This window comes from Crinia signifera, chromosome 4 (assembly GCF_055691185.1).
Source record: "Crinia signifera chromosome 4, ASM5569118v1, whole genome shotgun sequence".
Classification (NCBI taxonomy): Eukaryota; Metazoa; Chordata; class Amphibia; order Anura; family Myobatrachidae; genus Crinia; species Crinia signifera.
Window position 1 is genome coordinate 114,646,126 of NC_139220.1, and position 23,617 is coordinate 114,669,742.

Sequence of the window (23,617 nt, forward strand, 5' to 3'; positions counted from 1 at the left end):
TGCAGCAGAGTACAGCAACCCTGCCGACAGGGTTAGGGGTTCGGTAGCGCGTGAATCTCCTGCACAAAGAGGGGGTGCGGACGCAAGTGTGTCTCATGCACAATAAAGGAGGCATTTCCCAGTGCTCCATGTTACATACTGGCAAATGCCTCCATTTGAAACCCACACTATCCACGCCAGCCCGAAGCGTGGCGAACTCCGCAAGGGGACGCGTTACGCGTCCTCAAGACCTTTTCATACCCCCAACTATCCACATCAGTGTGGAGTGGATTCTATAAAGTGTGGCGAGCCCGAAGCGTGGCGAGCCCCGCCAGGGGCCACGGAATACATGTAAAGTAATCTGCATGTAATCCTGACTACGTAACTGCCGCCGTGAAACTACACAAGTACCAAAATCTAATAGTAGATAGTGCAAATCTAAAAAGGTGCATACACACGGTGAGATTTCACTTTCAATTAGACCACTATGAGATCTGTGTCTGTGTCTGGATCGGGGATAGTTACAGTGTTCACATTCAATTTGACTATATAGTACAGATCTGCACTATATAGTCTTGCCTGCCAAGACTATTTATCTATTCGATTTATACTACACGGGAGCGTGCATTGGGATAGAATCTGCATTGAATGTACAAAAACCATTTGATGCCCATTCGATTTTCTAGGTGATTTTTATTCGATTTTGCTTCTATAAGCAAATTCTAATAGAAATATAGTGCATATCTCAACATGGGTAGCCACTATTAACCCAGATCCAGACACAGACCCAGATCGGTACTTGTTTCCTAGCACGGCGCCCCCGATTTTGATTGTATTACATCTTATACAATCGCATCGCATGCGATGCATGCAATGTGATTTTTAATTGTACAAGCACCCTGATGGGTGCTTTTAATGTTAAATGCACCCCCATTGGCAAAGCCACCCCCACTATCAACGCCAACCCGAAGCGTGGCACGTGCAGCGAGCCCGCGCGGGGGAGGCGGTGATACGCGTCCTCCGACCTTTTCATACCCCCACTATCCACGTCGACATGGAGTCGATTTTAGATAGTGTGGTGAACGCAGCGAGCCACCGAGCCCGTAGCGTGGTGAGCCCCGCGAGGGGACACTGATTACTTTACATGTATTGCGCGTTCGCTCGCCACGCTTCCGGCTCGTATTCCGCATCCGCTCGCAACACTTCGGGCTTAGTGGCTCGCCACACTATCTACAATCAACTCCGCGCCGATGTGGATAGTGGGGGGTATGAAAAGGTCAGGACACATACCGCCAGTTGGCGTTGATCCTGGGGGTGCCGTTGACCATGGGGGGCCATTTAACATCAGGGTGCTTCTACAATCAAAAATCATATACGATCGCATCGTATGCCATACAATGCGATATTTTATTGTACAATATAGCAGCGCATACCATTGTATACCTTATTTAGTGTAATGGTATTCGATGCGATGGGCGCCGTGCTAGGAAACAAGTACCCCCAGATCTAATAGTGATCTAAAAGAAAGTGAAATCTCACCGTGTGTAAGCACCTTAATGCTGGGCTCTATCATTGTAAGAAATTGGGGTGTGCGTTCGCATCTGCGACCGCGTCCGCATCTACGACCGCGTCCGCATTCCTTACCAGCACGCTGGTGTGTCTTTCGACGCAGGTTCTTGTCCTGCGCTGTCCCTGGGTAATCTCCATGGCAAGATTTGTGTGACATCACTCTGGAATCTGGTCAGCATCCCATGCTGTTCCACGCTGCATGGGCGCTGCCATGACACTGACAGTCACATGACTCTGTCCTCCAATGGATTACCTGTGACCTTGTTGCTCTGAACTGTGCACTGACTCATGTGACCAAAGGTGTGCACACGTACTAGCTAGGGGGGGGGGGGGGTAATAGTAAGGCCTCTGGCCCATTACCCCTGCCTTGAACAACTAGTACAGGAGTCAGCGTTCTAGGCTCCAGATTCCCTTGTTCCTGAGTACCTGTGTTCCTGAGTAATCTGCTACAGCTGCTGTGGATTCCTGAAAGCTCCCTGGACACCCTTCACCTGCCAGGTCATCTTCCAGCTGCTTAATCCATCTGCAGTTCTACAGAGGAAGAAGCTAGAGCTCTCCAGCAACCGCCACCAAGTTTGCCTTGCCCTTAAAGGGCCATCACCACCTTCCATTCCCAAGTCGACACAGGTGTCAGCCCTTCATACAAACCCAGCAGTTCCCAGACTGACGACATTCCAGCAGTTCCCAGACTGCTGACATTCCAGCAGTTTCCAGGCCATCCATCAGTTACAGTTCTCCACGACCAGAGACACTCACAGTCCATCTCCTGTGCTAGGCCAGTCAGGTGTGGGAACTCAGGTCAGAGGGACGCAACCTCACCACTGAACACAGCGGAGTCCAAACCTCCTTGCGGTGGTCCCGAGTGAAGACCGTTGGTGGTGTTAGACTCCATGCCTCTGATCAGAGTCATGTCAATTCCCCACCTGGCTGCGTCTGCAGTTCCTGTGTTGTAAGAACACTCCATACCTCAAACCACCTGTATTCCAGTACCCAGTATCATCCACTGGCTCACTGCTGCCGCAGCCGGGTACACCAGTGACCCGAGCCCTGACAATCATTATGCACTGTTTAAGATCATTCCAGGACAGACCTTGCATAAAAAGTCTGTTCCGGAGAAGTGCCTGGAGATTTTCTCGCATTACTGATATTTAGGCACAACATCTCCAATGCACATGTGTTATGTAACGTGTCCCTCAAAGTCAGGTACTGAACTGATGGACACACATAATTGAGGAGGGGGGTGGATTGCTCTTTTCTGCCTAGTTCATTTTAGTAGACAAGTTTGGAGAAGAGAAAATAATCTTTTACCTAATATCATTACTAAAAATCAGTCCCCATCGAGCGTCCGGAAAAGCAAAATGAAAAGTCATTGAAATCTCTTACTGCGCCCCACAGGGTTTTTCCCTTTTGCTATATGCTGGAGAAAATAGTTTTTCTATTTACTAAACAGAGACCTTAATACGAACTATAAAACATCAGAAAAATATGTCAATTAAATTCAATTTTAAAGAAAGAAAAAACATAGTGTACCTGTTCCACAAAAGGACCTACAAGGATGGTAACACCCTGTAGTCTCCTCAGACAGCTCTCCAGGAATGCTGTGTAAATGCAAATAGGTAGAAATTCTGCTGGCCTGTATGGCTACTAGGTTTCCTCCAATACCTGAAACAAGTGAAGTAAAGCAAAAAGTAAATACAACATAGGATTAAAACAGCACAATTACATGTATTTATTTAAACTAGAGTCTAAAAAGAAGTACTTCATCCCAATTAATTAAGATTGATAACCTATTATTCCAGCGGCACACCATTAGAGTTGGTACGACGAGGTGAAACGCAAATTGCGTTCCGGTACATAACATCATTTCTATGGGACTGCCGGATTGGCTGGAGCGCAATGAGCGTTCCACCGGGTGGAAGAGGCGGCTATTGTTTGGAAAGCATGGTGTGATTATCATGCGTTCCACTTACATATTAGCAGGTTTAATGCTTTTCTGCTTCACTTTTTTTACCCCTAAACTTAATATATTATTAGCGCATGGTTTGGGAATCCACTGGCACTATTCCCATTCAATTAAATACATGTAAAATCCCATTATGAAATAAGGAGGCTCACTTCATTACAGGAAGTGTGGTAATCTCCTTTGCACTATAAGAGAGCATTCAAACTTCCACCCATTCACTCCTTGTTTTGGACACCTGCTGCACACACCTCCCACCTTAGTCACTGTAAGTACTATTATAGTTATTTGGAGACTTGCTCTTTTGGTCACAATTGCATAAATAGCCTATACTATTGTCTGTATTTGCAAGTTTGTGTTTTCATATGCTACTTATTGCTTAGATTTATTTATACATGTATAATATACGGAGTTAATAGAGCCATTCATTTTATTTAAAAGATACGGTAGTTGGCAGTAATAAAGGGCATAGACCTCCAGCTCATCTGGGCATACATCTTATCCCCTGGAGGAATTTCATCAGCGGTATGTAAGAACCCTTCTTCTTTAAAGATAAAAGATTTGTGCAATACTCTTGATACTTCGATCCATATACAATTTATCATCGGATAATCTCTCTATGTTTATTGGACATTCTAACACCGGACTGCTCTCTATATATACTACATTGGATTTATACTATGGATAGCGACTAGGTATGTCTCTTTTTTATGCCCCCAACTGTCTCAAGTAAATTACACCACCAATTGGGTAAACCTTATTCACAATTGGCTGATGGTTCTTCAAATGTATTTCCAATATGGTGAATTTTGTGCTGGTTTTCTCCTTCTCCTCCCTCTCTGACCTGTTCATGCTCATGTTTTTTGCTCTGTTTTAATTAAAAAATGTTCTAATGTATTAACTGCTTGAATATTTTACTTACGATATTGTATCATAATTTACAGTCAATCCATTCGGTTGATCATTGCCCCTGATGAAGTCATGGTAATGATGAAATGCGTTGGGCCCTCTGCATTGACCGAATGATGTTTGCTGTCAACTTGCTAAAAATGTTGTTATACTAACATATTACGAATATGTATATGTGAATTGTACATGCATTTATTTGCCCAAAGGGCAACTTTTTTTGTTATTTTACACAAATTTTATGTATTAAATAACTCTTGAATACAGTTGCTCAATCTCTTAGCCCCCTCTGAAACTTCCTTTTACCACAATATAGGATATACATTTATTTGCAACAGTAAGGACTACAAATAAATATGGCGCAAAGGCTGCCATGGTATTTAAAGGGTACTATCAAACAAGTGTCCTTCCAAAGTAATGGTGGCAATGGTTAGGTCCAACTCTAGCTACAGTATATAGTTTAATATATGGCAGTAGCCAGATAGAGAAATGGGTCATGTTTGAGTCGGAGAATGGTGCAATGTCACTAATAGTAAACCTATTATTGGCTGTTGGTTGGTTACTGTATCTTCGTGACAGTACAGTTGGAAGTCGTCGTCCCCCCCCCCCCCAAGCCTGCACAGCGTCTATTCAGCAATGCAGAGGGGTGGAAACATGCCAACAAGAACACACCCCTTCCCATAGCCTACACCCCTTTTCACTCAGCCACGCAATTGTCCTGATTTGAGAGACAGATGTTGGGACGTATTCACTGCTGGGGACATGATATGCAACTGGCACTGCTGGGAACATGATATGTATGTAACTGGCATTACTGGGGACATCTGTAACTGGAACTACTGGGACATGATATGTAACTGGCACTATGTGCAAGAAAATGATTGCTTAGCATTCAAGTTCAGTGCCTGAGATAGTACAAACTTGTGTTTTGAAACCTTGTTTCATGCACAAATACAATATTTTTGATTGTATTTCATGAGTTTGATGTGTTTATACAACATAAATACATTTTGTGTTAACACAGGAGTCCCGCCCTCAAGATATCTCATTGAAATATAAAAATATTCCGAAAAGCGGAAAAATCTGTTGCCCAAAATGCTTCTGGTCCCAAGCATTTTGGATAAGGGATACTCAATTTGCAGTGGGAAAAAAAACTGATATTTTTAACAATGCTCTAAAGACACATAGGTATTAAATTATAATGGTTGCTTTGCGCATTAAGGACAACAATCTTCTACAGTTTATTTAAAATGCCATTGATATGTGATGAAATACCCCAGTGGGCTTTAAATTACATTTTGAACATTTTTCTTTAATCCACAATGCATGCACCCTGGTATGAATGCACAGATGATAGCATGTGCCCTCCTTTTAATGTTAAAAACATCAGTTTTCTCAGTTGTTGTCATCCTAAGCTTTTTATCCTCTCATATAGGTCATCGGCCTGTGCTGGTTATAGATCATGGCGTAGCCTAAATAGATAGGTTGGCAGCATGCCATAGAGCATAGCTTAACATATTGCTGAACAGAACACAAAGTACAGCAATATCTGAGCAAAACTTGTGGCTGCAGGCACATACATTATTCTGCTAAGTCAACGGGCTACCTTAGTAGCAGCATTTCCAGAAATGGTAATAGGATATGTAGCATTAACGTCTGTCCAGCTAACTCAAACTACTGTATGTTACACAGGTAAACCAGCCTTAATTCTAAAAAATTACTGTGCATTTAAAAATAAAAAAGCAAAACATGTTTGTTCTCACTGCACTTTGAGTAAAGATCCCCATACAGATTTACTGGGATTGGGTCATCAGGCATTTTTCACAGGATTCCTTTTTTCAGTTCCCCGATATATCCATGACCATCGCTGGCTTTCCACCATGATCTAATAATTGATTTCATTGAGCTCAGAATTAAAAAGATAAATAAAAACAGTAAAGGCCCCTTACACTAGTCCGACTTGTCCTTAGGGAGGGCTCACTAACGATTTGGCACTTGAAATGCCATTTTTACATGACACAAATAGCATGAGATTCATTGCATGTAAAATAAACTCATGGGGAGCTGGCAATGGCAGGGGGCGGGCAGCAGGGTCCAGGCATCGGCGGGTTTCAGATGGTGGGGGCCCTGGCAGAGGGGTTAGAGCGGTGGCTGGGATCTAGTAGTGCCATTTGCCGGGAGGCGGGGCAGAAGTGGTTGGTGAATTTGAAACAATATTTTGAAAAGACTGGCCAGCCAGTTATTGGCTGTGAGAATTCAGCGTCCGGCCAGTCTTTTCATAATATTTTTTCAAATTCACCAGCCGCTTCCTGCCCGCCTCCCGTCAAAGGCCACTACTAGCTCCCAGACACCACTCTAACCCTGCTGCCCGCCCCTCCCGCTGCACTCCGGTTCGACGTGCATCGGGTCGGAGGGGATGTCAAACATATCTGAGTTGGATAAGTGTATAGTAAAATAAATAATTCTAAGAAAGATTAATATGAAATCTGTTTCAAACTCTGCATTTTGCCCTACATTTGACATTTAACATAGCCAGGCATGAAATCTCAAGATTGATGGGTTTGAGACCTATTGGATTTAGCACTTGACACCTTGAGTTCCAGCACTCTATTCAACACTTTTGGACTGCACCAGGCACTTTTCAAGAAACAGCATCTGAAGTTCCCGATACTCCGCCTTCATAAGCTTTCTGCAGTGATGCCAAGCATTTCCACACTGGGACAAAGCTTACACAGCATAGCCCAGCGCAGCCACTACAATTGGTAAGAAATTTGCTTCACTTATATCAGGGACCTGATGCTAACCCTATTTGGGCTGTTTTTGTATGTCACTTGTCCTTTTCTGTTTGTTAATAAATTTTTGACTTTCACATGAAAAAAAGGTTTGTTTTTTTATATTTCACAAGATTATTTGTGCCTTTTTATGTATTACTGTCTGTAAAATAGAAATCTTTAAAAGTAGAAATGCAATTTTTCATAGATTCTAAAACCATGCTGCCAGTTTATCAGCCATGTTTGTTACGGATGTATCTTTTGGCAAGCTTTAGAACCTTATGCATGATTATCGCTGCTAGATTTAGAGATGTCAAGTTCAAGGAACCTCATGAACAACTGTCTTCCTTGGAAGGGGAAAAAGGAATCAGATTACATCTAGAGTTTGAAGTGACTGCATTTTATACCACAACAAGTGTCTCATGGTGATGCCCCAAGAATCATTGAAGAGGTTGGTTCAAAGTCAAACATTTCTATGTTGCGGCATGATATAAAGGCCCTGAACAGATGCAACACTCCTTTGATGCTTCTGATGCCTTGACATTTAATTTGTATGTCAGAGATTTACGTTAAAATATTTGCTTGGATTGCTAACCTGAGTAACGCAAGGACTGTACCAGAATGACTGTACATTCCATTTTAACCATATGTTTTAGCATAATAAAAACTTTTAAAAGAATATAAACTTTCAAAAGAAAAACAATGACATTTAAAATTCTCAATATTCGTATAATAAATCATACCTGTTAACTTTTATAGATAATACAATATTCAGCTGGACTATACAGTATAAGCTGTGTAAAGTGGCGGCTACATTGTGTGGCGTCATGTTTGGACTGCAATTTGTCACCAGAGAGATGGCATGTAACAGGGTTAACTGAAACAGGTCCAGTCCGAACAACAGTGTAATTGCTCAGCAGTGTTTACCAGCAACACATGTAAATGTTGCTTAATTACCACCTCCTAAATTCAAAGCTCAGTATGCAGCATTTACTCTCACATATGAGCAAACAGAAAGCTGCATACATATAACCTAATAAAACTCAATGAACAACTTATGCTCATTTTCGCTAGAATGATCCTTTAGCCAAATAATGTAAGCAGAGAATATGGAATATGGAGAATGAATACGGACACAGATTGCTAGGTACATGAAGAGTAGGGCAGCATGGCCAGCTCAGGCAAGCAGTTCAATAATAAAAGACAGTCTATTGACTGTACAGAGTCTGAGATAGGTCTCAAAACTTGCCCATGCGGTACTTACACATAATGGATAATGATAGGTGAAGAAAGGGATTGCAAAACGCACTAACTGACCTAGGCACAGTAGTCAGACCCACAATATGATACCACCACACACCAGAATAATATCTCTAAGACCTGTACACATGGGGCGGTGGGCGCCCCATGCTGAGCGAGATGTCTAAGCACAAATCGATCAGCACACATGTGATGCAACTGCGATATGTGCTGAGTGATCTGTATGGAGCAGGGTTTTGCCTACGCTTATAGGTAAACCACTGCGATCTAAGCAGGGTAGACAGTGCATGCACTGTCTATCTCTGTGGGCAATGGTGACACACGGGACCCTGTCTTCCAACAGAGAGGTTCCCAGTAGTTCACATTAGGATTGGCTTAAGGGACAGCTAGTATGAAGTAATAGCAGCTATCAGCCCAAAGTTTCCATACCTTAATTACCATAATTTTAGGGCACAATTTCCTGGGTTTCAGGGATTTGTTGTCTAAATGGTCGGCCATACCACCAACTAAAGCTAAAGCTTCCCAAATTATTTTGGGAAGTCCTTCTCCTGACTGTCCCTCTGAGCCTGAGAGTGCCCGAGACTGGAATTATTTGCCATTTAACGTGGATTCCCAGGATCCATTAAATGACGCTGTCCTCACGCCAGGTCATAAGGGAGTCCTGCTGTCCCATTGCTGAGACCTTGCAATATACTCAGAGGTGGGAGACTGAGCCCTAGTATGAAAGAAGCAAAGGTCTACACACATCCCGGAGGCTCGGAGACAGGCCGGTAAAGGCCTTGAAAGAAAATTTGATGCAATGAAGAAGCATAATGGAATACCACTGGATTGTTGCCCTATGAACATTCAGTTGGTCCCATTGCAAAAAGAAGCTCAGTGGAGACCTGTGCAGAACTTCATCACTGAACTTCTGGACCTAGAACTAGTACCTAACTATGCTCCATGTATTGCCCAGAACTGGCATTTCAAATAAGCACATGCTCCAGAAGTATAGAATTAACCATTTTATTGCTAACATCTCTGGGTAGAGATGTGAAAACTATCCGCTAAAAATTCCATTGTCAATCACGTTTGTTATATAAATTCAAATAAAAAAAGTATATATTTAAAAAATATATTATATTTCCCATGTAAATGTTACAGGTCATTATGATGAATAAAAAGTTTACTTGCCAATTTTCACACCTATTACGACAAATTCACTTGGCACACTTGGTTAAATACTGTAATACTAGATAGTAGGCCAATTATGGAGTTGCTCCATAAAAACATTGAGTGTATGGAAGTGATCTCTTACAGACATTAGACATTCAACAACTTGCAATATATATATACAGAATGCCCGGTCCTAAATGAGTTTACTCTAGTGACATAATAAAAATACCTGCAACTGTCAAGAGAATTGTTGAATAATTAATAAATACATTGACCTACTATAAATCAGAGTAGATCCGTTTCTCCACAACCTCAAGATGTTTACAATAAGGGACTATTTTTCTGTAAATAAATGGACTTGCAAAGGAAATCCAGTTAACAGGTCCTGATATAACATTATACAAGGACTATTTTTCTAAAATGTTATTCTTTCTTTAAAATAATTGTGTTTTCACTTTGCAGAAAAACGATCACGGCACGGCAGCTAGGAGCTGCTGGTTATGGAAAGTCCCTCACCTGCTGAGGCATAAATGTTATCATTATGCCTGTGGGTAGAAGCTGGGAGGCCTGTAAATTATTTGTGGTAGCTCTGGAGAAAGTCAGTGCTTTGTAGGGCACATATTATTATTGGTACTTAAATAAACAAGTAAGTGGCAAGTGGGGACCACTTCACATATGTTCATACACACAAGCAACACATTATTTTGGTAACCATACTTTTAGGACGGCTGAAAAACATATAAGTAATAAAGAACACAAAATGTCCTGCTTACCGTTTATAACTGGTGTGTAAACAACAATCCCAGCCAAATTCGGGTCGGATACAGTTGTGTCAAGTATAAGGCCACCAACACTGCAAAGTAAGTTATATTCATTAAATGAAAGAGAAAGCCTCGCTACCTAATCTTTTATTTAACACTCTGATTTAATTTACAAAATGCGACGAGTTCAAATACCATGGTTTCTCTTTTGGGAATAGCAGAGGTTTTGTGACAAGCGATGCAAACAGATGCAAGACTTCCTTTGTAGTCAGATGCATGGATGTGCGGGTGGCTGCAGGCCTCTACTTAATTAACAGCTGTGCAAAGCACAGAAAACAGATAAGAAACTGACAAGATGGTAGGGAAGTAAAAATGTATAAAATATGTCTTGCAGCAAAAATGTATAAAATATTTCTTGCAGCTACTATTATACAATTTGGTATCTGAGCAACATCAGATGGGTGGTCTGTAGTAAGGACAAATAAACTAGTGTAACACTCGGGTGTGATTGGGTGCTGGTAGGTGGTAAAAGTGGTCAAAGATAAAAATAATATACAGAAATAAAATAGCACTCTGTTGCAGTTACCACATTACATATAACAGATTTGTGCAGTTTATTTCTGAATTGAAAATTTAATTGGTTTAAATTAGGGATGGGGAACCTTCGGCCCTCCAGATGTTGTTAAACTACACATCCCAGAATACCCTGCAACAGTTTCAACATGGCAAAAGAACAAAAGTGTACCAGGGCATGCTAAGATGTGTAGTTCAACAACAGCTGGAGGGCCGAAGGTTCCCCATCCCTGGTTTAAATATATGTCCAGAATGTAGCAAGAATAAAAAAAAGAATGGGTTATCTTTACCAATATTATCTATTTTTGCAGATCTGATAAAAAAAAGTGTTATACAGTATTTATTCTTCCTTACAATGCTTGCCACAGAAGTGTCTCCCCACTGCATTATCTCAGCTTCTGTGGTGGCTACAGAAAGATTTGAAACATTTTTCTGCTACAGTTATTCATCATTCTCCCAGGACTCACCCCTCTGTGTACCATGATGCAGTTAGTACAAGGTCACTGAGCTGGCTGTATAGCAGCATATTGAGCACAATTAGTACACAAGTCTGTACAAAACACAGAAGATGGCCATAAATCACTCAGACCTGTGAGGATTCAGGCCTGTACTATTTATTGCAGAGGATATATGATCGAAAAGCTCCATTCCCTGGAACGGATTAAATGGAATGCTCATCCAAAATAAGATTAATTCAATAGATTTCATGGGATTAGTACATTGAACTGTATAGCAACATTTTGAGTAAGATAATTGGGGGTCATAGTCTGCAGAACAAATATAATTTAATATTTAGCAGATATAATTTTGGTTTGCAAATGATTAAACTTTTTGATTGAGCTTTATCTGAATATTATGAAAAACTACTGTAGACTGCTGTAGTCAGTTAACACATCAATTATAAGGAGGATGCCGGATGAAGGTCCTGCAGTCGGGATTCTGACGGTCAGTATACAGACATTAGAATATCGAATGTTCAAATGTTAAATGCCTGTGGGGGTCCCGACTGACAGGGGCTAGTCTCCCTCGCACTTGAGGAAAAATACAGTTTAACTGACTTAATAATTTACTATTTATGTATTATTAACAAGAACATTTTTAAAACTTACTTGGATGTCAGTCAAAATCCTTATCCATCTTACAACAATGTTTGAATTCAGCACATGAAATACTATCATACCTCCCAACTTCTGTGTTGGAGAAATAGGGACACTCGCGCGGCGAAGGGGGCGAGGCATATGCAAATGAGGGTGCGGCTTATGCTAATTAGCCGCAACCTCATTTTCATCCGAGAATAGACGCTGTGCGCATGCGCACAGCGTCTATTCTATTAAATTGGGGGGTCTCCCAACTGCCACCCCCCGCAGCGGGACAATGCCTGCCGCGGGTGGGACAGCGGGACAGGACCCGAAAATCGGGACTGTCCCGCTGTAATCGTGACAGTTGGGAGGTATGTACTATTATTATTTTTTTTTAATCAAGAGTATTTTATTGAAATTTTGGAATTAAGTTGAAATACTATTAGGTTTACCAATATTCACTCTTAACACTGTTTAACAAAATGTGTTGGGTTTTTTTTTGTCTTATCTGAACAAATGTATAAAAAGAAATGAGCAGCAACACTACCTGCTAATGAGCATGGCAGTAATGACTGGCTCCCAGCCAGAGTGCAGAACAATTCTTGTTGCGGGATGTTTCGAAGCCACTACAATCCATATTGGGGTTAGTGCCAGGAAGAAAGATCCAACCAAAGGTGAGACAAAGGAATATGAATCTAGAAAACAAAAATAAAATAAGTGACTAATGAATACCAAAAAGCAAATAAAAGGTACATCCAACAACTCAAGTACCTATTCATCTAGACTGACAGTAATGACAAAACCCTATATATTACAAGTTGTAACCTTAAATACTGATTCAGTGGGATTTGTGGTGATTTGTGGGTGAGGAGGGGGCATAGAGGAAGGTGAGATATCATCATTGATATACAGTGAAAGGGGTACAGGAAACAAAACTGAGGGTTGCCTAAAATGACGCAGACTTCCACTACAGTAGAAATCAATGCCAAGATGATACCAGTACCAGAAAACAGCTTACTTCAAATCCAATAGATTGCACTACATTTTTGTGTATGCTCTAATTCCGCTTTTTTTTTCTCATTCAAATAAGTAAATGGCTGTTTAATTTATTCATTTTTTTCTCTATCTATAAAGCAATACTATTCACTTCACAATCATAACTAAACACTTCTATGAAACCAACTTGGAAAGAACAAAAAAATACAGATAATAAAGAAAAATGTCAGAAGAGAGGACCAGCCGCTGTCATTGGAAGAAACATTTCATTTGCAAATAAATAGTAATTGTGCCTCACAGATGTCACTTTTTTCAGCAGAACAAAAAACAAACTTGACGTATGGAGACAATTAAATGAGAGTGTTAGTACATCTCAGAGAGCGGAGTTACTTATCTGTGTCATTAGCAGTACAGTTACACTGGTGATCAATATGTGACTTGCTTGGGGAGTGAGTGCAGGTGTCTACAGATTGGGCACTTCTCACAGATGATTATGATGCACTGTTAATGTTACACATTGTCTGTGTCTAATCAATAATAATGCTCAGTTAAAGTGATGTATTCTCTAGAGAATTTATTCTGTTATCTAGAACTAAACTACTGCAGACAGCTGAAGCTTTCCCCACATTTTTAGGACAGTGCCCTGATGAGATCTGGCATTCGTCAAAGAGAAAGATGACACTGCAGAAGTCAGTTGCCATGACACCATCGGCCTGGCCCCTGTGCATGATCAAACCAATCCCCACAGTGACTATCGGCAAAGCAAGCCTGTCACTCTTCCGTGTTAAAGGAGCACCTTCGTGATAAGTACTACTCCACATCAGGTTACAGTGTTAAGTTAACAGCATGGCAGACTTATTATTATAATTACATTTGCAACAAGTGTTTTGCAGCGCTGTACTTATGGCACACAATTAAACAATACATGGTACACAGAAGTAAACATTACAGTAACTTTATCAGGTACTTCTGTAGTTTCACAGCGCCAGTATGGCGCCGTGCGTCTGAGTCCCCTTGCGGGGCTCGCTTCGCTCGCCCATGCTGCGGGCTCGGTGGCTCGCTACGCTCGCCACGCTATTTAAAATCAACTCCATGCCAACATGGATAGTGGGGGTATGATCTAACCATGTTGGCATGGAGTTAAGTTACTTTTTTTGACATATTTCGTGGCGAGCGTAGAACCCGGAAGTAGCACGCGCCATGCTGGCGCCGTGAAACTACAGAAGTACCCTTTATCATATTTGCTTACTTTTTATATCTGCTGGAGGGGGAATACAGATGACCATGGTGGGCAAAACACAGCTTGTTGTCGTGCATTGATGCACATATTGGCATCAAGCAGAATGTGTTTGACCACAATGGTGTGATTAGCTCAGAATGGGTCATCACCAGTGAAGGCTCCTACCTCTGTTGAGGAGGGGAGCTGCGCGTCACAGTGAAGCCAGTGCAGTCTCACAGACTACAGGCCAGATGCACTAAGCTTCAAAAAGTGATAAAATGGTCACAACCAACCAATCAGCTCCTACAGTCTGTGACATGGAGTTAGGAGCTGATTGTCTGGCTGTTTATCATGCTCCATTTTATTACTTTTGAAGCTAAGTGCATCCATACCCTCCAACATGACCCATTCCATTATGTACAACATGCTCTGTTCCTGGACTTCCCTGCCAGTGGCAGTTACAGAGGTTGGACTCCAGTACAGTCCAAAATTCAAAGAGGGGGTCACATCAACTGCCAGTGAGTCCAGGACAGTGATGTTTGGGGTGGCAATAGGTGTGACTCCCCTTTTTGAATATTGGACTGTGCTGCAGCCCCACCTTTGTAACTGCCACTGGTAAGGAAGTCCAGAAACAGAGCATTTTGTACCTAATGGAATGGGCCATGTTGGAGGGTATGAGTGCATCTGGGTTCACAGAGTGGCTGATTTTACCTGGGGGTGAGTGCAGCCCTGCAGCCCATAGGTAAAAACTGCCACTGGTCATCACTTACTTTAAGCAGAGGGGCTGCTGCTACCCCTGTGCCTGGAAAGGATACAGCTGCAAACCTAGGGGGCTCCTGGCACCTACACATGTGCAGATGCCCGGTTGCGACTGAGCAAACCCTGGCTTCTATGGACTGCATCGGCTGAGGAAAACGCTGGTTGCCTGGAAACCCCCCTCTCCTCTTGGCAAGTGGCTCACATTCTGACAATAATAGCAATGAAATAGTATAGATTACTAAGGAACAGTGGTGTTGCACATGCCCAGTGGTAGCAGTTTATTCTACCAAGTTTGCAGTGTGTATGTGAATCGGATTCCTCAAGCAGGGCACTGGACCAGATAGTAGCTACTAGAAAAGAGAGATAGGAACCTTACCATGAGGTGAGAATGTGATCTTAGATAGTGCAGCACTGGTTCTATTATGTTTGTGTGTTTATTATGGTATGTGTAACCAATTATTTGTACTATTTAAATGTTTGATACAGCCTATACTAGACCATATATGGCAGTGATTCCTCAACTATTTTGAATCACGTTGCCCTAGAGCAGGGGTGGCCAGACCTGTCCTCAAGATCTACCAACAGTGTTTGTCAGGCAACCTGTGTATCTATTGTAGGGATCAATGCAGAATGATTGGAAATGTGACAGTAAGTACTGACTACAGCTGTGCACCAGCTAGGTGATTTGGAAAACATGGACCATTGGTAGATCTCGAGGACCGGTTTGACCACCCCTGCCCAATAGTATCAAAAAAAAAATTCACAGCACCCCTAGCCCCCCAATATTTTTTAGAGGTTCCATTTTGTAGTGAGGGAGAGGATTTGCTTCTGTTTGTACACTTATTTTATGATTGCCAGCAACTGGCACTGGCTTTGTCTAATACAGCGAACAAAAGTAATTTGAATTGATCCTGGACCACCAACCGAGTGGCACCCTTGCAAGTGTCTGGCAGCAACCCAGGGTGCCAGAGCACATCTATATTGTTCGATATTAATAGTTTATTCCATACGGTATCCAGTGTATAAAAATACCAATGTTTACATTAATGTCCAGTGTTGTTATTAGGTTCTTCTATCACTCACACAGACTACCACTCTTGTTCCAATGTTCTGCATAGCAGACTGCCCTTGGAAACCCCCTCTAGAAATCCTGCATTTGCCACTACATAAACGCCAGATTGGGCTGTACGAAAAGGCAGGGAGTGGCTTCCCTCTACTTATCACAGACCAATCTGGCAGTCCTAGAGGGAGTAAATACCTTCCAATGGCACTGCCTGTAAGGTCTTTGACTGACAGGTAGTACTTGCAGTAGGAATGAAGCCAGTGCAGTCACATAGTGCATCTGGCTTAACTGCCACTGAGCAGAGTGGCACATTTTACCTGGGTGCTGCAATCCAGCAGCCCATAGGTAAAATCCACCACTGGTCTTCACTCTTCCCATTCCAATCTGCTCTGCCCTGAGACAAATGGGACTCCCTATAATGAGGGTTGTTCCCACGCATTTTATGATGGTATGCAGATATGCTTTTCATAGAGGCAGTTTGAACAGTGCTGAACAGTGGTCCTGGAGTGGTGGTGAAACTCCTTTTCCATGCCATATATCCACCCCCCCTATAATTGTGTGGAGCCAGAGCGAGTGTTAGGGTTTTACCTTATAGAGGGACAGTGGTCTAACAAGGTAGGGGTTTGGTCACACAATGTTACCCACACTTCAAATTATGCCCCACAGTAGCACAATCTTATTCCCATTATATCGCATGTAGTTCCCCTGATTAATTTTACACCACATAGTAGTGCCCCTTATTCACATTACAACACAAGGCAGTGCTGCCTTATTCACATTAAAACACAATGCCCATAGTGGTGCTGCTTATACACATTGGACCTTATTCTGGTCCACATGCAACACTGCAAATTTCGCAGCGCATGTGGTTTTAATGTCACCCGCCGCTCATTCATTCATCCGGCATCTACAAATGCGCAGGGGCATAGGTGCTGATTCTGTGGGTGCTTGAGGGACCGAGCACCAACGGAAATTGATGAGCACCCACCCGCTCAGCAGCGGCCAACTCACCCGTGTCCCACTGCACTCCTCCTCCCTCGTCGCTGGCACAGGTACTGTGTGGGCATTTATGTACATGCACTGTGGGGGCATTTATGAATTTGGCACTGTGGGGGGGACTTTTGTACCTGCACTGTGTGGGCATTTATGTATTTGGCACTGTTGCCATAATTTGAATATTGGAGAAAACTGTGCTGCGTAATATAAATCAGTATTATTTTGTGGCCACGCCCCTTTCCCATGAGGCCACTCCCCTATCTTTTTGGCTTGAGCACCCACCAGCAAAAACATAAATCGGCACCTATGCGCAGGGGAGCGATGGGATTAGAATCAGGCCCATAATGCACACAAAGTGGTCTTATACACAAATGTCCACAAAAGTGCCGCTTATAGTTATACACATAACCCCCACAGTAGTGTCCATTTACATAAAATGCCCTCAATAGTAGTGCCCCTTACACATGATGCACACAGTAGTAGTGCCCCTTACATTCTTAGACATCACTGCCTCTGTCACTCCAACAGCTCACCGGCCTTGTCCCTCCAGCAGCTTCCTTGCCTATTTGTGTCCCTTCCAGCTCCTTCTCACCTTGAGGGAAATTTACTAAGATGGGAGTTCTATTTCACATGGGATGTTTCTATGGGCAACCAATCAGATCCTGTCTATTATCTTCTGGAGGGTGCTAAATAAATAAGTCGATTCTGATTGGTTGTCCGAAGCAGCACCTCATGTGAAATAGAACTCCCATCTTAGTAAATTTCCCCTCTTGTCTTTAGTATGCACCTAGCCGACTATTTCATTGGTGGTGATGGCATGACATCACATACGCCATGCTGGAAAAGGAAGCAACCTGGACCGGGGGAGCGGGACAGACACAGCATGTGGGAATACCAGGAGGGACAGGACACAGGTTGCCTAGAACCATGGAGCTGCCAGGACCTGAGGAAGGGACAAGTGGCTGTAGCTAGTCAGTGACACTAGCAACACCTGCATCATTTACTGATCTACACCCAGCAGAATTCTGGGGTAGATGTATGAAGCAGTGATAAGGGAGGAGAAGTGAGCCAGAGGAGAAGTGGCCCATGGCAACCAATCAGCTGCTCTGTATAATTTTATATTATGCAAATAATATATGTGACTTCAGTGCTGATTGGTTGCCATGGGCCACTTGTCCTCTGGCTCATGTCTCCTTTTTTATCACTGTTTCCTACATCTACCCCTCTGTTCCATACTCCCTGCCCTGAAGTATTAACTCCATTGGCAGATTTGCTTCAGGTTACACCTGGGAAGAGTAATTGCACACAGCTGAGTGCATTTCTAATATTTTTTATGTTGTTGACACAGGGAGGGGTTTGCAGTGCCAGATTGAGTGCGGAAGGCTGGGGTACAGTGGATTGTTGACGAGAAAAAAATAAGATGTGTATAATCCAATGGACCAAAATGCAAATGTGATTTTAATGTAGCTGAATTTACAGCCAAAACAGTCTCATGTTTCTATAGTCGCTGAAAATAAGTTTCTAGGTTTCTTCATCTGCCAGAATGAACTTAGGTGTACAGTCATTAGGTCGACCCCATTAGGTCGACTGGCTGGAAGGTCGACCTGATTTAAGGTCGACATAGGCCAATGTCGACATGACTTAAGGTCAAATTTGCATAAAGGTCGACATGAGGAAGGTCGACTAGTCATAAGGTCGACATGGGTTTTTCACTGTTTTTTTGATCCGAATGTCGACACAGTCGACATGGACACAGTTGGCAATGAGAGTCGGACCCTCGCTTCGCTCGCGATGCATCGGGAACGGTGGCTCACTTCGCTCGCCACAGCTTTAATAACCTCCTCCACGCCATAGTGGATGGTAGGGCATGAAATACCGCCTGTCGGCACATCGGCTCCAAAAACAGTGAAAAACCCCATGTCGACCTTATGACCAGTCGACCTTCCTCATGTCGACCTTTATGCAAATTCGACCTTAAGTCATGTCGACCTTGGCCCATGTCGACCTTAAGTCAGGTCGACCTTCCTGCCAGTCGACCTAGTGGGGTTGACCTAATGACTGTAGACCTAAGTTCATTCTAATAGATGACCACTTCCCGGTTTCAGAACAGCAATCTATATGTCCCTTAACTAAACTCTCTACAGCTAAGAAATAGCTGTCACATACCAGGACACATTTATTTATAACATTACGGTTTGCTTTAAAAAGTTGCTCAAATATTATTAAAAAAAAAATTTAAATACGGGTCAGCATAGCCTAAACATAAAACACTTGTCCCTGCACTGGACAGGTGTTGTATGTACAAGCAGAAATGGGACAAGATACCCTTTACAGTTGCTGTGGTTCCATGCTAGAATGGTGTAATTAATTTTTTTTTTTAAATGCATTAACAGCGCATCCAACGTTCGCTAGGGACAGCCCGCCGAGTAACGCACGGTGCGGCTGTCCCCATCAATCCCCCATCAATTAGCGGCAAGGGCGATGTATTAACAGCCTTCTAGGTGTTAATCTACCCTGGCCACTAGCGTTGTCCTATCCCCACCGCAGGGACAACGCTAGCTCTGGGATGTGCTCGAGATCTCACGAAAGTAGCAAGATCACGCGCATGCCCATTGAGCCAATGAGCAGGCAGGCAGAGACAGCGCATCAGTTTGAACTGATGTGCTGGCTCCAGAAGAGGACATCGCCAGAGGGGGAGTTTGAACCACCCCACTTCGGCTGGCAAGATGTTAATACAGCGGCGCGCCAAGCTATGCTTAATTTATTTGCCATATGCTGTTTTTTTATGTGTATGTTTGTACTTTACCTTTTGTATGACCCAAACCCCCCACTTGTTTTTATTTGTAAATTCAAATAAAAACCAACTGACCTGCTCCCAACCTTTCCCCAATATGAAGAAGTAACTGACAGCTTCACAGATAAGCAGTGGCACTGCAGTAACGATAGAATGAGTGACTACCAATTAGTGCATGAAGCAGGATTTCCAATTACAGGCTGGTTATGAAAAATAACAGTTAGCAGCTGACTGGCTGGTGTGTTATCACCTCCCACTTTATCACTTCACCACGCTAAATAAATATGCTTCCTTTTTACATAAACTATAACGCCATTGCAATAGAGAATACTCCTCTTGTGCACCTTGGGATGAAACATCACTAATTATTACGTACCATATATGAGTATAAGTCTACTTTTTCAGACCATTTTGTATGCTGAAAAAGCCCCCCCGTCGGCTTATACTCAAGTGAGGGTCCCACTTGAGTCAATTAGTTTTCCCAGTTTTTTGTTGTAAAATTAGGTGCCTCGGCTTATATTCGGGTCGGCTTATACTTAAGCGGTAAATAAGGTAGGTAGAACATTTATTTATTTATTTATTTATTAGCAGTTTCTTATATAGCGCACACAGATTCCGCAGCGCTTTACAGAGAATATTTGACCATTCACATCAGTCCCTGCCCCAGTGGAGCTTACAATCTATATTCCCTACCACATGTACACGCACACACAGACATTCTAGGGTTAATTTTATTTTTTTGGGAGCCAATTAACCTACCTGTATATTTTTGGATTGTGGGAGGAAACCGGAGTACCCGGAGGAAACCCACGCAAGTACGGGGAGAATATACAAACTCCGCACAGTTAGGGCCATGGTGGGTATTGAACCCATGACCTCAGTGCTGTGAGGCAGTAATGCTAACCATTACACCATCCGTACTGCCCAATAGAACATTGACTGTGATATATAATAGAAATACCATATTTAATACTACATGGGATGCAGAGAGTGGTATTTTGCTCTGGACCTTAATTAGGCTGAAATATTAACAGTATGTCCTTGCTATCTGTAAGACAGTGTAGTGTGATTGCTAGTGCTCCATTACCTAGTGCCAGCACACGGACACATTTGTTATGGACTACAGAGACCTCTAGTGGGAGAAATTAGCGCTACAAAATAAAGTGTATGTATTTTTCGCATTATGTGAACAAAACTATGAAATCTATAAAACCAATCGAAAACATCTTTAGTGTATTAGTACAGCCTGAAAGTTTCCTTCATGTACGAAGGTCTCCCACACGTCTCAGAATCTGCAATGCAGTTTTAATGCATCTTCATACCTTCTCGCCCTTCAGGTAAGCAGATCCCCTCTCTACAGCCCACGGGTTGGTATAATTGGGTCGACCTAATGATGGTCGACAGTCATTAGGTTGACACCATTGGGTCGACATACAGCAAGGTCGACAGGGGTCTAGGTCAACATGGCACAAGGTTAATTAACTATGTCCTGCATCGCCCTTACATGCAGCTCAGTGATGACTAAGGGGGGTTTTCAATCTCTTTTTCCAACTGTCTGAACCTTTCTGTCAGTCGGAATATCTGTCAATCTCCAACTGTTGGAAACATTCAAACAATCAGAAAACACTTAGATCGGCGAAAATCTCGCTGATCCACGTGTATTTTGTCAAAAACGGCCACAGATTTGACAGTCTAGCGGCCATCTTTGACAACACAGATCCAACTTTTTAAAAAGTTGAATCTGCATGGGGGAAAGACAAACAAAAACGTCAGAGATTAAATCGGTGTGTACAGATCTTTCCGACTGTCGGAAACATGGGGCCTTATTCTAGTTCACTCTTTCTGACAAAATCCTTCCTAGATGGACAAAACCATGTGCACTGCAGGTGGGGCAGATGTAACTAGATTTGGGTGGGGTTTTACTTCAAAGTAAGATCTATATTGCAGTGTAAAGATAAAGCAGCCAGTATTTACCCTGCACAGAAAGAAAATAACTCACCCAAATATAGTTCTCACTGCACATTTTACATCTGCCCCCTGCAGTGCACATGGTTTTGTCCATCTAAGAGGGATTTTGTCAGAAAGAGTGGACTAGAATAAGGCCCATGGTCACATATTGAATACCTCACTATATAGTCAACAAATGCATGTTTTGAGCAGGGTGATGTCACTGAATTATATTGTGAACAAAGTTGTTCATGTGAATGCACTATATCATTTGCCGAGAGTTCTGCAGTAATCAGTAACAATCTCGCTCACGGAGCATATCATATAGTGTGTACCCAGCTTAACTGTGAGAAAGTAGAATCCGCTTACCAATGCAGCTGTAAAGGCCCTGGCTTATCCATGCCAATATGGCAAGTGTAATAAGGTCCCCAAAACTGGCAGCAATAGGTGTGGCAACGTTGTCTGGATTTATTCCGGTTTTCTTTGATCCAACAATTACTCCTACCATGATTATACCTAATGATGCCAAAAAAAATATATTAGTTCTATACACCCACACACTATATCATTTAATTAATTTTACCAGCACATCATATTCTATTTAGCACCTTGTATAGAAACTACAACTTGCATATAACAATAAAGCAGACTATGGGGGTATACAATTAGCTGCGAAAAAAATATCGCAAGTGAAAATCGAATGTTTTTCATCATTTTTTTCTGTGTTTTGAAAATACACAAGTCCAGTTAAACCTATGTTTTTTCACTGGCTGCAGTCCTGATAACCGGGCTGCTTTCAGGGATTTTGCTTCGCCTGTCTGAAGCAGGTGAAACAAACTCCCTTGTAAGCCACAGTTTGTGCTGGCTTATTCGGCAAAGCAATTAAGCGCAGTCATAGACCATGGGTAATTGCATAACTCTCTACGAATTTAAATCAAGACATTACAGTATTGGGTCAATAAAATAATTGTACAATGAATTTCAATAACACACAATAACTACAAAAATAATTTAGAATCTCTAACAGTAAGTAAAAGCCCTTGGACATAGGGAACGAGACAATAAACATTCATTGTTTAAACACTACCCCCGGTATGGTAGCACAGTGTGTAGTCAGCCAAAATAGCAGCTTCTGCCTTTTGCTGCTAATTTATTCCATATACAGTTGCTTGAAAAAAAAAAAAAAAATCAACAGATTTGTTTTTGTTACAAATGACACACAGATTGTTCCAGACAGTATTTTATTGCAAACTAGTAGTACTTAAAGTAAAGCAAATTCAAAATGTATATTTTGTCTGCAGATATATAAAAAAAAAAAAAAAAACACATAAAAGAAATGCAGCTGGTATAGTTATTCAATCCCTGTTTTGAGAAAATTACCTCGCCCTAATAATAGGCTTTTAGATAGCCTCTACCTGTAAATCATCAACACATGCCAACTTTTATGGATAAAAGACCCCCTAATTCCAACAGGATACAATCTCTAGGTCGACAAGATGTATCAATGAAGGTCGACATGCATGAAGGTCGACAAGATGTATCAATGAAGGTCGACATGCATGAAGGTCGACAAGATGTATCAATGAAGGTCGACATGCATGAAGATCGACATGACTGAAGGTCAACATGGGTTTAGGTCGACAGGGTTAGGTCAACATGGGGAAGGTCGACATGGTTTTTTTCACTCTTTCTTGAGCTGACATGTGCCGACATGATCCACTAGGGCCTGGTGGGAGAATAAAATATGGTGAATGGTAAGGCATGAAATACCGCCTGTGCCCGAAGCATGGCAAGCGCAGCAAGCAATGAAGGGGAAGCTGTGCACTTTTT

The 23,617-nt window shown here is 42.3% G+C and overlaps 1 protein-coding gene across 1 annotated transcript in view; it reads right to left on the reverse strand.

The window, feature by feature from the left end:
* The window catches only part of SLC41A2 (solute carrier family 41 member 2), a 99,310-nt gene that overhangs the window by 29,900 nt on the left and 45,793 nt on the right, over positions 1-23,617 (reverse strand). The window contains exons 6-9 of the mRNA XM_083182286.1: positions 22,157-22,303; positions 12,561-12,708; positions 10,374-10,453; positions 3,079-3,210 (exon numbers count right to left, since the gene is read on the reverse strand). Coding sequence (XP_083038412.1) covers positions 3,079-3,210; positions 10,374-10,453; positions 12,561-12,708; positions 22,157-22,303 — 507 coding nt within the window. The remainder of the gene's footprint in view (positions 1-3,078; positions 3,211-10,373; positions 10,454-12,560; positions 12,709-22,156; positions 22,304-23,617) is intronic.